This window comes from Chiloscyllium plagiosum, unplaced genomic scaffold (assembly GCF_037043375.1).
Source record: "Chiloscyllium plagiosum isolate Xiang-an unplaced genomic scaffold, Cpla_swu_hap1 HiC_scaffold_16, whole genome shotgun sequence".
NCBI lineage: Eukaryota > Metazoa > Chordata > Chondrichthyes > Orectolobiformes > Hemiscylliidae > Chiloscyllium > Chiloscyllium plagiosum.
Window position 1 is genome coordinate 55,671,306 of NW_028270154.1, and position 12,849 is coordinate 55,684,154.

General features: G+C 36.8%; 1 protein-coding gene across 3 annotated transcripts in view; it reads left to right on the forward strand.

Moving 5' to 3' along the window:
- Positions 1–5,681, forward strand: part of LOC122556711 (peroxisome proliferator-activated receptor gamma coactivator 1-alpha) — a 147,046-nt gene extending 141,365 nt beyond the window's left edge. For 2 of the 3 annotated variants that reach the window (XM_043703778.2, XM_043703779.2), the window contains exons 10-12: positions 3,041–3,162; positions 3,290–3,441; positions 4,322–5,681. In XM_043703778.2, coding sequence (XP_043559713.2) covers positions 3,041–3,162; positions 3,290–3,441; positions 4,322–4,425 — 378 coding nt within the window. In that variant the 3' untranslated portion in view covers positions 4,426–5,681. Of the gene's footprint in view, positions 1–3,040; positions 3,163–3,289; positions 3,442–4,321 lie in introns of those variants that run through there. The other variant, XR_015759785.1, reaches the window with a different exon arrangement.
- The last annotated feature ends 7,168 nt before the right edge of the window (positions 5,682–12,849 follow it).

Sequence of the window (12,849 nt, forward strand, 5' to 3'; positions counted from 1 at the left end):
ATACCTCAACCCATTGTAATACATTAGTTTTAGTGATACTGATTAAACCTAGATTACTATATCTACTGACAATAAGAAGGGTCACATTCCTCTCCTTTGCCCAAGTAGGATTTGTGTTTGGGTCTCTAACGTTTAAATCCTTTGCGTCAATGGTGCCCAGCTTTAATCTCAGCACCAACAAGAGACACAGGCTGCATTTAGATAGTAATTGGCTGTGACACTGATCTCGTTCAATGCACATTCATTATTAATTTATGAGCACTTAACAAATCCATTCGTGTCAGTTAAGGACGGTGTTAGCATTACTAATTCTGGATTTTCCAAAATTTATTTTAATTATGTTTCTCTGAAGTGCAGGTGTTTTATGCGAGCATTTTAAAAATATTTAATCATTTTTTTTAAAGCTCTCACCAGTACTCTGTGCTGCAGAGTTCCATATAATGGACATAACTCTCTCAGAAATCAGCTACACATAATTTTTGGGTAAATCTGCAATGATTCATTTCTGCCAACTAGATTAATAGCTTTAAATAGTACATTCTGGCAAAGGTGATCCTTCAAAAATGGCATGGATGATGAGCTGGGACATAACAGATTTGCAAATTAAGGAAAAACCTATACACAGTTCCTTTATTTGTACAAGTAATAAATGTTCAAAAGACTGAAAGAAGAAATGCAGATGTTGGTGGCTGTAGATAATCTTGTGTTTCAGGAGAATTCAGGGTTTTGCCAGCCAGGAATAAGATTGTTACTTAAAACGTAGCTGTAATTACAGTACTTATTTTAAAAATAATATAACTTAAATGAAGTAGACAACATTTTATAATTTCAACAGACTAAACAAGCCTTCGCAGCAAAAATTTGCATTTATATATTATATACAATTTATTAAAATGTTTCAAATGCTTCACAAAAATGCTTTCAAATAAAGTTTGGCCTCAGATTACATAAGGAACTGTTAGGACAGATCATTTGACTTAAAGAGGTAAATTTTAAGGAAGGTCTGAAGAGAGAGGGAGGCCATTTCAGACATTCAGTTTTCAGCAGTGAAATCACAACTGCTAATCATGCATGATTAAAGTTTGGGATACACAAGTTTTTTAAAATTTATTCATGGGATGAAGGTGTCCCTGGCGAGACCAGCATTTATTGCCCATCCCTAATTGCCCAGGGAGTACATAAGAATCATCATATTGCAAGGGATCTGGATTCACATGTAGTCCAGATCAGGTAAGGGTGGCAGTTCCCTTACCTAATTGACATTAGTGAACCAGATGGATTTTTCTGACAATTGACAAAGGATAATAGACTCTTAAATTCCAGATTCTTATTGAATTTAAATTCCACTGCCGTGGTGTGATTCAAACCCTGGTCCCTGGGTTTCTGGATTAACAGTGCGGCCATTGTATCACTAGGTGATTGCCTCCCCTAAGTGACTAGAATTGAAGGACTGCAGAGATGTGTAAGGATTGTAGGTTTGACGATGGTACAGAAATGTGGAGCAGGACCATGAAGGGATTTGATGAGTTTTCAAATCAAGGAGCAGCCAACTTGGGTTTCAGTGATGGCTGGCAAGCATATGGTGATGGGTGAATAGGACTTTTGGCGGGATCTTTCCTTCTATGGAAGTGGCCGGCTCAATGGTAGCAAGGGCAAAGAACTGGGCAGTTTGGCACTGGGGCAGTAACCAACCCCTTCCCATCTCCCACTTCATCAATTAAATACTGGACAGGAAGGTCCATAATAAATTAATGACCAATTAAAGGATCTCTGTCCATCTCTAGTCCAGTTACCAGCTTTTCAGACAGGAAAAACAAAAATGACCTGCTGACTAAGGTTGGATTGGCAGCCTAATTTACCCCTATCAGAGTTTGCAAAGGCATTTTTTCCCTTTATCAGCCAGTTCCAAAGACATACCCAACTGAGTTTACCACTTGTTTTCACACAGTTGCTCTCTCCTCCATTGTTCCAACTCACTCATGACCCTTCTCCCTTCCTCCATTAATTCAATCTTGACCCCTTTCAAGCAGTCTCACAATTCCAGCACCTCTCTCCTCCAAGGTTGCACACATTTTTCCATACAATTTCATTTGGTTTCCTTCACTGCGCTTGCTCCCCAAACACCTTGTTTGATACTTCTTGACTCACAATTATAATTTAAATATGCCACTTTTAAAATAACTTGGCTAAAATAGACAGAGGAATGCCATATTAGAAACATTCATGTGCTAATACAAACAGTAATTTCTAGCCTGACAATCACCCAAATAACAGGTATCAATATGTGACATAAAGCCTGTGATGTAATCATTGAAGGTTCAGTGATGATTGTAAGCGGCTCAGTCTTTGGTGCTCTGGTTCAGGATCTAATCTGAAACTTTTCATTAGATTACTCCTCTGTATTAACCAATATTTTATAAAACAGTAATGGTAAGAAAAAATTGTTCCAGTCACTACTCTTTTATATAAGCAGTTCATTATATTAACTTTGAAATTTAATTAAAATAATATTTTTTCACTTGGTATCAGTGTTTTTAATCATTTGCAAAAGTAAAGAAATTATCAATGTTTTGTGAGTCAACCTGGAAATTACCTGGAATTGCTGACTACTGTTTATTATCTTTTGTTATGACTATCCAAATTCATTTCATATAGGTCAACACCAATCTGCTTTCATATAAATCCTTTAAACAAAGCAAAATGTTCCAGGTAATTGCATGCAACAGAAAGAGGATTTTGAAAACCATCATCATGAACTAATTTCCAATTAAGTTTCTGAAATGAAACCTATTCTAGTTCCCAGTCCCTATGCAGCCCTTATTTTTAAAAATGTGTCTAGCCTATAATCTTATGCAGGTCAATCATAATTTTAGATGCTAAAGACAGCATGAACATGTCGATCACGTACACTAACAGGAAAACAATCTGTTATTTGCTGACCAAAAAAAAACAAAAAATTTTAATGAATTAACACATGTCAGGGAAGTGCTGAACTGAACGAGATTTTACAAACAGCACCAAATTGTTTTTGCTTGTTCAGGATGAATGTCGTATTATCTACGTTGGAAAGCTAGCATGCAATATAACTCAAGCAGAACTAAAGCGTCGCTTTGAAGTCTTTGGAGAGATTGAAGAATGCAAACTACTTGGTCAAGACAGAGGGTAAGAATTTATTAATCAGTTCTGCATATTTCTATGCATGTCTTTTTTATGCTAATAGAAGATGGTGCATGTTTTAAATTGCAACATTATTTTCTGTTTTAATACAATCATATATTTTCAAATGTAGCGACATGTATGGATACATCGCTTATCGCTACAATGAGGATGCTGCTTTTGCTCTCAAGAATGGACACAATTTGCAGAAGCAGAATGAACCTGCCTTGCAATTGTGCTATGGAGGACTCAGACGATTCCGGAAAGCCAGTTACACTGACCTGGGTAAGGGGACAAAGCAGTCCTTGTACTTTTCTGAATATAATCAATGAGGAACATTGCTCTATGTTTTGAGGTGTTGATTAGAAAACAAAATGCCAAATATATTCTGGCTGAAGGATATTTAATTTAGAACCGTTCATTTCAAACTATAATATATGAAAAGTAAAATTAGCATTTGTACTTTGTCCCTCTCCTCCATTACCAAAATTCAAGATTTTCCCAATGTTTTCCATAATTTTGGTTTAATTGTTCAGGTGCTATTCTCCAGAAGATAGTTCAGATCTGATGGAAATAGTTCTGACCTACATTTTCAGTGATATTTGATCTATCTCTATTCTCTTTATTTGTCTGCATTGTTTCTAAGTGAAAGAGTTCTGCTTCCAAACCTCTGCCATTTTGATGTTATGGCATTTTAATATTTGCATTTTCATGAAAGTGTATAAAGTAATCCCTTTAATTATAAAAAGTGTTCACCAGAATACAAATTCCTTACCAATGGATTTTGCTCATGGTTCAGTAAATATTATGTGTACTCTTTACGAAAAGATCGGTAAATGCGTACATAGATGAGTTTAATCTGCATTTATTGAGTCTTAATGAGTAACATTAACAAACTCCAGGATAGTTGAAAGAATGATCTTAATCAGTAGGCTGCTGAAAGACATTGGAATATGCAATGGAAATTTGTATGTAGCAGATTAACCTTGTATTAACATTCTGATATTTTCTGTCTCAAAGATTACACTTTGGTCAGTAGGTAAAGTGCTGGAACTAGAAACATAAGCAAAAATTGTCATCTTTAAATTCTTTTGGACTTCAATTAAATCTGCCTTAGTTTATGAAGCAGAAGTAAGAGAACTAAAAATAACTTGTTTAATATTAGATTCCAGCGCAGAAGACCTGGAGCCTGCTCCAATTAAAAGCAAATATGACACTATGGATTTTGACAGCTTGCTGAAAGAGGCACAGAAAAGCCTGACTAGGTAACGGCCTTATATCTACTGCCTACAGAGGATGCCACAATACCTCAATCAAGGCACTTTTCATTTGTTTACCTCTGTCCAGTAGAACGGGACATTGTCCTTTTACAGTGAAACAAAAATGAAGTTTACATGAACCAAGCTGCTTCTGTCTGTGATTCTTTGGGTAGATGTCAAATGTCACAAGTTTGGGCAGTTTAGTAGAACTACTGCTCTTTGGTTGTTGTGTTCCCATAAGTATACATTCAATAATAGTGGAGTTGCAGCTGTGTTCACCAATTTTAATGTCTGTAGTTTGGGATACCGTGTTAGCATAATGGGAATTGGGGTTAAACACTCGGGTGTTTTACATGTTTTATGTGCTGCATTTTAAAATGTAATAGTTTACATGTATTGAAGCGTTTTCTGTTGTAATTTATTGTGTGCTTCCATTGTTTCAACTATGCACTGTAACTGTAGCCTTGCCTTTTCAGTCCTGAAATTTCCTAACCAGAAATGTTTACATGTAATATTATAGACCTTACTATCATTATAGTGAATTAACATATCTAGGTTGACAAAGCTGTACTGTAAGTCATTGATTAGGTGCATATCAAGAACAATTTATACCTGGGTGCATGAGTGATAATTCCATTAATTGGTGGGATCATCAGAATGTTATAGCTATAGCTGATGAATTAATCTAAGATCATATACTGACAAAAAAAAGAAGAAATTATGGTTTATTATTGTTTCAGTATGTGTGCAATTCATTTAAAATGTGAGTGGGAAGGTATGGGGAGTTCAGATTAAGAAGCATGATTTTTCTTTCAATTTTTTAATTTTTGGAACGCCTTACTTGTTTAATTACTGTTTTATAATTAGATTTTTCCAAGCAGTTAAAATATAGTCCATTTTTGGTAATCTAATGTATTTTATTTATGATCTTAAGATTAAAACTTTGGAACCTTATACCTTTCCACGTCAGCTTTAAGTGTGATTAAATAAGTCTCTAGCTTCTAAGCAAATGGCATATTATGTATTTTTTAAATCATATCTTATAGTTTCCTAGAGAAGTAATTCAAATCACAAACTGTATTAAACATTATATTTTAATGTCTTGTAAATATGTTTAAACCTTCTGAAAGCCCCTTTAATGCACTTGTTTACATTAATAAAAATCGCAGAATGTAACCACACTCTTTTAACAATTGTATTTTATTTTTCAATATTTCAATGATTTGCTACTAAATATAAATAGCAATAAAATAATGTAGGAATTGATTTTTTGTACTAGTTCAATTCTATCTACTGACCTATCAAACTTAATCATAAACATAGTAGTTGTTTACTCTTGCACAATTTAGCATTCTATCATGGTTTAAAGACACATTCAAAAGTATATTTAATATGGTCGCTTATATGCATATGAACATACAAATTAGGAATAGGAGCAGACCACTCATCCCTTGGACCTGCTCCACCATTCATCAAGATCATGATGTATCTGATTATACCACATTGCTGCCTTTCCTTGTTAAGATTTCATCCCATTGCTCATCAAGAATCTTTCTACCTATGCCGTAAAAATATTTGATAAATTAATGATGAAATTAATACACTCAGATCCATCTACATTTCGAGGCTCTGCAATCTCTCACCATTTAAGTAAGTTTTTTTTTTATTCTTCTTGCCAACATGGACAATTTCATATTTTTCTACATTCTACTCCATTTGCTAAAACGTTGCCAACTCAGTAAACCTATCAATGTCACTTTGCAACCTTTTGTTTTCTTCACAACTTACTTTCTGACCTACTTTGTGACATCAGTCAATTTAGGAACCATACCTTCCATACCTTCATTCACATCAGATATATAAACTATAACCGTTGTGAGTAAGTGCTGATCCCTGTGGTACATCATTCATTACAACTTGCCAACCAGAAAATAACCCATTTATGCTGACTGTGTTTTCTACTCTGTTTGCTAGCTAATGTTCTATTCCTGCCAATTTATTACCCCCTACATCATTAGCATATATTTTCTGAATTAAACTTTTACATGACACTTTATCAACTGCCTTCTGGAAATGGAAATACAATGTATCCACTCGTTTGCTTTCATTCACAGTGCATGCTGCTTCCTCAAAGAACTTTCTCACATAAATTGGTTAAACAGGATACATAAAACTATGTTAACTCTGCTTGTTTACCTTCAATATTTATAAGTATCTTGTTATAATATCTTTAATATTAGGTTTTAACATTTTCTGTATATTAAGCTAACAGGCCTATAGTTTCCTGCTTTCTATCTCTCTCCCTTTTTGAAGAAAGGAACTATTTTTTTACTATCTGCTCCTTTCCCAACCTAATGGAACCTTTCCTAAAATCTAGAGAATTTTGGAATATAAAGCCAATGCATCCGTCATTTTACTAGCCATTTCTGTTAAGACCAAGGGTGAAGTCCATTAGAATCCAGGGACTTGTTTGTATAGTTCCAACAATTTGCTCAGTACAACTTTTCTGGTGATACTAATTTTCTTGAGTTGCTCCCCCCCCCCCCCCTTCTATTTCCTGATTTACTGCTATTTTGGGGATTTTACTTTTAACTTATTCAGTGAGAACCAATGTAAAATGATATATTCAATTCATTGACTATCTCCTTATCTTCCGTTGTAATGCTCTGGACTCACTTTCCATAGGACAATCATTTACTTTGTTCTCCTTTTTTAAAAAAGTAGTATCGATAGACACTCTTATTACCTGTTTTTATATTTTTGTGTAGCTTCCTTTTCACTCTATTTTTTTCTCTCCATGTTTTAGTTATTCTTTGCTGATTGTTATATTCTATCTAACCTTCTGGCCCATCATCCACCTTCATGCAGTTAACTGCCTTTTTTAAAAGTTTGAAACCAGCTTTAACTTTTTTAGTTAAGTATAGATGATGTGTACTCTGTTTTTATTCTTTCTTTTTGAGATTGAATTATTTTGCATGTTCTGAAATGTGTGTTAAATATCTGCCACTGCATCTCTATTGACCTATCCCTTAAGCTCATTTGTCTGTTTACATCAGCTAGCTGTATTTTCATTGTCTTCATAAATGTCCTGATTTACATTTAGAATACTAATCATGGATCAACTCTTCTTTCCCTTAAAGTGAATATAAAATTCAATCATGTTATAATTGTTACTGCTTTGGGGTGCCTGCACTATTAAGTCAAAAACTAATGTTCTCTGATTGTACAATACCAGTGATATTATGGCCTCCTCTCTGGTGAACTCCAGAACATGCTGCTCGAAGAATCTACCCTGAAAATATTCTATGCATTTCCCACCTAAGTGACATTTGCTCATTTGATTTTTGCAGTATACATATATATTTAAATCCACTGTGATTGTTGCCATATATTTCTGACAAGCTCGAATTGTTTCTTAGGTCTAATAAAGGACCATTGGACCTGAAATGTTGACTCTACTTTTTCTCTATAGATGGTGCTGGACCTGCTGAATTTCTCCAGCAATTTCTGTTTTGTTTCAGATTTCCAGTTTTTTTTTTGATGTTTTAGTTCCATTTATTTCTTCCTTTCTAATCCATCCTACTGTATAATTAGGGGGGCTTGTACACCACTTCCACAAGTGATGTTTTGGTTTTATCACTTCTCATATCTATTCATGGCCCTTCTGTAGCCTAGTTTCTTGAACATAAGTCATTCTTCTCTATTATTTTTTTTTAAATTAACAGGACTGTCTGTCATATTTTTCGATCTTTTTGACTTTTCTAAATTCCATATATCTTTCGATATTTGGGTCCCAATATATGCCATCCTGCAGCCATGGCTGTAATTGGTGTCAAATCAAAGTTATTTATTTCTATTTATGCTATTGGTTCATCTGTTTTGTCTTGAGTGCAACACATATTCAGACATAAAGCCTTTAGTTCTGTCCTATTATTTGTTACTTACTATCTTACCTGTTCATTTAGCCTGGGACAAATATCTATCTGTCACCACCTGCTTATCATTTCCATATTTCATCTTTTTCTTTTGCTTTCTGTCTGAGCTATGATTTACCAAATGTTCCTGAATTTGATCTTCCGGTAGTTGAAAGCAATATGACTTGCAATAACACTGCTCTAAGCATCATCCAAGTGAAGATTGTCCCAATGGCTTGATTCCACATTCCCCAGAATGTGGTGCTTAACCTCAAGTGATCCAAGCCCATTTCTCCCACACCATGCATTTACTTCTCGAAGTTTATTTATCCTGTGCCAATTTGTTCATGACTCATGTAATAATGAAATGATTATCGCCCAAGTTTAATTTAATTCCTGACTAATAATTTCTCAACAGGACATCTCTTTCCTATCTTTGCCTGTATCATTAATACCTACATGGACCATGACTACTGGCTCCCTCCTCCCCTTCCAGCAAGGCCCTCTCAAGCCCCAAACAGGTGTCCAGGACCCTGACACTGGGCAGGCAAGGCAATCATGCAAACCTTTGCTCTTAGTCACAGAAAACTGTGTATGCCCTCCTTCTTATACTGTTGCCCATCACCTCTATATTCCTCTTAGATTCCCCTGCTTGAATCACTTCCAGTACCATGCTGTCCTAATCATTTTGCTCTCCACCACTCTGCCTCCACTTTTATCTGCATAGGCCACTAGAATATCAAGCCTGTTGGCAAATTACAAAGGCTCAGACTCCTGCACTCCCACCCCTTAGCTGCCCCCGTCACAGTCACACACTTCTGTCCCTAAACACTGACCTATTCAGTAGGCTTCATCATGAAGGATGTGGATGTCTCCTGGAACATAGTGTTCAGATAATTTACTCCCTAACGTATTGCAAGTCTGCAGCTCGTCTCCAGCTCACAAACCTTGAGCCATATTTCCTGCAGTTGCAAACATATTTGTCCTGGATCACATTGGTCGTCAGAATCTCCCACACCTTGCAATCACACAATGAGGATAAAAGGGTCCTTTTCAGGATGGCAGCTGGTGACAAGTGGTGTCCTGCAAGGCGTAGTGTTGGGATCACAACCTTTGACTTTATACATTAGTGATCTACATGAAGGAACTGAGGGCATTCTGGCTAAGTTTGTAGACGATACAAAGATAGATGGAGGGAGAGGTAGTACTGAGGAGGCAGGGAAGCTGCAGAAGGATTTGGACAGGTTAGGACAGTTGGCAAAGAAGTGGCAGATGGAGTACAATGTGGGAAAGTGTGAGGTTAGGCACTTTGGTAGGAAGAATAGAGGCATGGACTATTTTCTAAAAGGGAGAAAAAAATTCAGAAGTCTGAAGTGAAAAAAGCCTTAGAAGTTCTATTCCAGAATTCCCTCAAGGTAAAATTGCAGGTCGAGACAGTAGTTAGGAAAGCAAATGCAATGATGGCATTTATTTTGAGGCAATTTGAATATAAAAGCAGGGATGTACTTCTGAGGCTCTATAAGGCTCTGGTCAGATCATATTTGGAGTATTGTGTGCAGTTTTGGCCCCATATCTCAGGAAGGATGTACTGGACCTGGAGTATGTTCAGAGGAGGTTCACAACAATGGCCCCAGGAATGAAAAGTGTAACATATGAGGAATGTTTGAGGACTCTGGGTCTATACTCAATGGAGTTTAGAAGGATGAAGGGGGGATCGAATTGAAACTTACAGAATACTGAATGGCCTGGACAGAGTGAATGTTGGAAAGATGTTTCCATTGGTAGGAGAGGCTAGAACTCAAGGGCACAATCTTAAGAGTAAAGGGAAGACCTTTTAGAACAGAGATAAGGAGAAACTTCTTCAGCCAGAGGGTGGTGAATCTACGGAATTCTTGCCATAGAAGGCTGTGGAGCCAGGTCATTGAGTATATTTAAGATTGAGACAGATAGGTGCTTGACCATCAAGGGGATCAAGGGTTGCGGGAGAAAGTGGGAGAATGGGATTGAGAAACTTATTAGCCATGATTGAATGGCAGAGTAGACTTGATGGGCTGAATGGCATACTTTCTATTCCTGGGTCTTATGGTCTAATATCATCTGCCCTACCTTTTTTTATTAAGTTTTAATAAATGTATTATTCAATTTATAATTACTAATCCTGACGCCCCACTAATCACCTACTTATTTCCCTGTGATGACATATTTTTGATTTTTTTTTTCTTTTTGAAAGTAAGTGCTTTATAGACAGAGGCTAGGCCCAATTTCTGCCCTTGCCCTATTTATGGAATCTTCACCAGCGCTCTTGCACATTTTCTGTCATGCATGCGTGACGCAGAGAAAACAAAAGGAGAGTCACTTTGATTAGTGTCTTTATGAATGCTACTTATACCTTATATCTATCAGAAAAAAAAAATTAGTCCTAACCATCTCTGATCACTCGGCATTATTTCTTGCAGTATAATATGGTAACATCAGATATGTTTTATTAATTTAGGCAAATGGCTAATACTGGCCTTTGAATTACAAATCCCAACATTGCACTACAGCCAAGATCATATTATCCAAGGATGAACTATTTAAATAACCAGAATAAATGTCCTCTTCACAAATACTCATACCTTGTTAGATGTCTGAAGATGACATCATCCATGCTAACCAAAATGCATCATTGTCAGGATTATACATGTAGACTCTCCTTTCCCTCTATTGTGACTTCTAATTACAGGGTCAAAGGACACTCAGTGGGAAGAAAGACAGTGCAAGTGTATATCTCTGAGGCCATGCACAAAGACCACAATAGTGATCATTGGAAGGTTGGGCATAAATTGCATGAGAATTTTCAAAGTTGGAGGCTATCATAAAACTAGCTGGTACCCTTCTGCAATACGCTTATATGGTAATGCACCATTGATATGTGCAAAAAATGAGTTAGATGAAGAAACAGAATGTAATTCACATTTCTAAGAACACCAGCTGCTGGCTTCCAAAGGACAGTAACCTACTTTGACAAAGTTCAGAAAAGATCTGGGCTCCATGACAATACCTCTAGAATTTTTAACAGAATAAAGACAGTTTCTGGTGGCTAATGTTTTTGCATTATGGCCAAGTGGACACTGACAAAATGAAAAGAAGCAAGGTTAACGTATCATTGGATTCCTAATAACTTGCTGTACCCATATGTTTGCTTTCGGTGACTGGTGTACAAGAACTACCAGTTTCCTTTGTACATTAACATTTCCCAATCACATCAACATTTAAATAATACTCTGGGGTCCATTTTTCCTACTGAAGTGGATAACCTGTCCTTTCTTATACTGTGCTGAAAATGTGTTGCTGGAAAAGCGCAGCAGGTCAGGCAGCATCCAGGGAACAGGAGAATCGACGTTTCGGGCATTAGCCCTTCTTCAGCCTTTCTTATACTGTATCCATCAGGTATTTGGGTGGCACGATGGCTCAGTGGTTAACTCTGTTGCCTCTCAGTACTAGGGACTTGGGTTTGATTCCACCCTAGGGCAATTGTCTATGTGGAGTTTGCACATCCTCTGTTTGCAGAGTCTGTGTGGGTTTCCTCCCACAGTCCAAAGATAAGAAGGTTAGGTGGATTGGCGATGGGGTAGGGGGATGGGTCTGGGCGGAATGCTCTTTGGACGGTCAGTATGGACTCAGGCTGAAAGAGTTCCTTCCACACCAGGGATTCTATGATCTGATGATTCTATTTGTCACTCAATCCACATACCTAAATTGTCTTGAGCAATCTTTTGCCCTACCATGAATTATTTCACCTCGTTTATGTTGCCAGCAAACTTGGAAGTATTACAGTTAATTCTGTCATCCAAATCCTCATTGGTATGAGGATGAATTCATATAACGTATTCAGGATTGTTTCCGAGGACAATGCTTGTGGATCCAATCAGCAATAAAATTACTTTGAACAGGTAATGTGTCATGTGGCAGGTGTAATAAATGAGCTCGAAATCAAACATGGGCCGGGGAACAGTGACCATAACAGTACAAAAGAGGCCTTCTGGCCCATCAAGTCTGCACCGATAAAACCTACACAAAATTTACACTGGTCCCACCTTCTAGCATTTGCTCACAGCCTCTAATGTTACTACATGTCAAATGCTCTTTCAAGTACTTTTTAAAAGTTGTGAAGTTTCCTGCCTTAATTACACTCCCAGGCAGTGCATTCCACATTTTCACCACTTCTGGGTGAAATAAAAATGTTTCTCAAGTCCTCTCCAAACTTCGCACCTTTCACCCTGAAATTATGCCCCAAGCTATTGACCATTTGACTGAGAGGAACAGCTACTTTCAATCAATCCTGCCTATGCCCCTCATAATCTTATACACTTTAATCATGTTCCCTCCCAGTCTCTGTACTCTAAAGAAAAAAGCCCAAGTTTATCCAACCTCTTTTCATAGCTAATCTGCCCTGCATCCGCTCCAGTGTAATCACATCCTTTCTATAATGGAGTGACCAGAACTACACATAGTACTTCAGATAGAATAAATAAAGT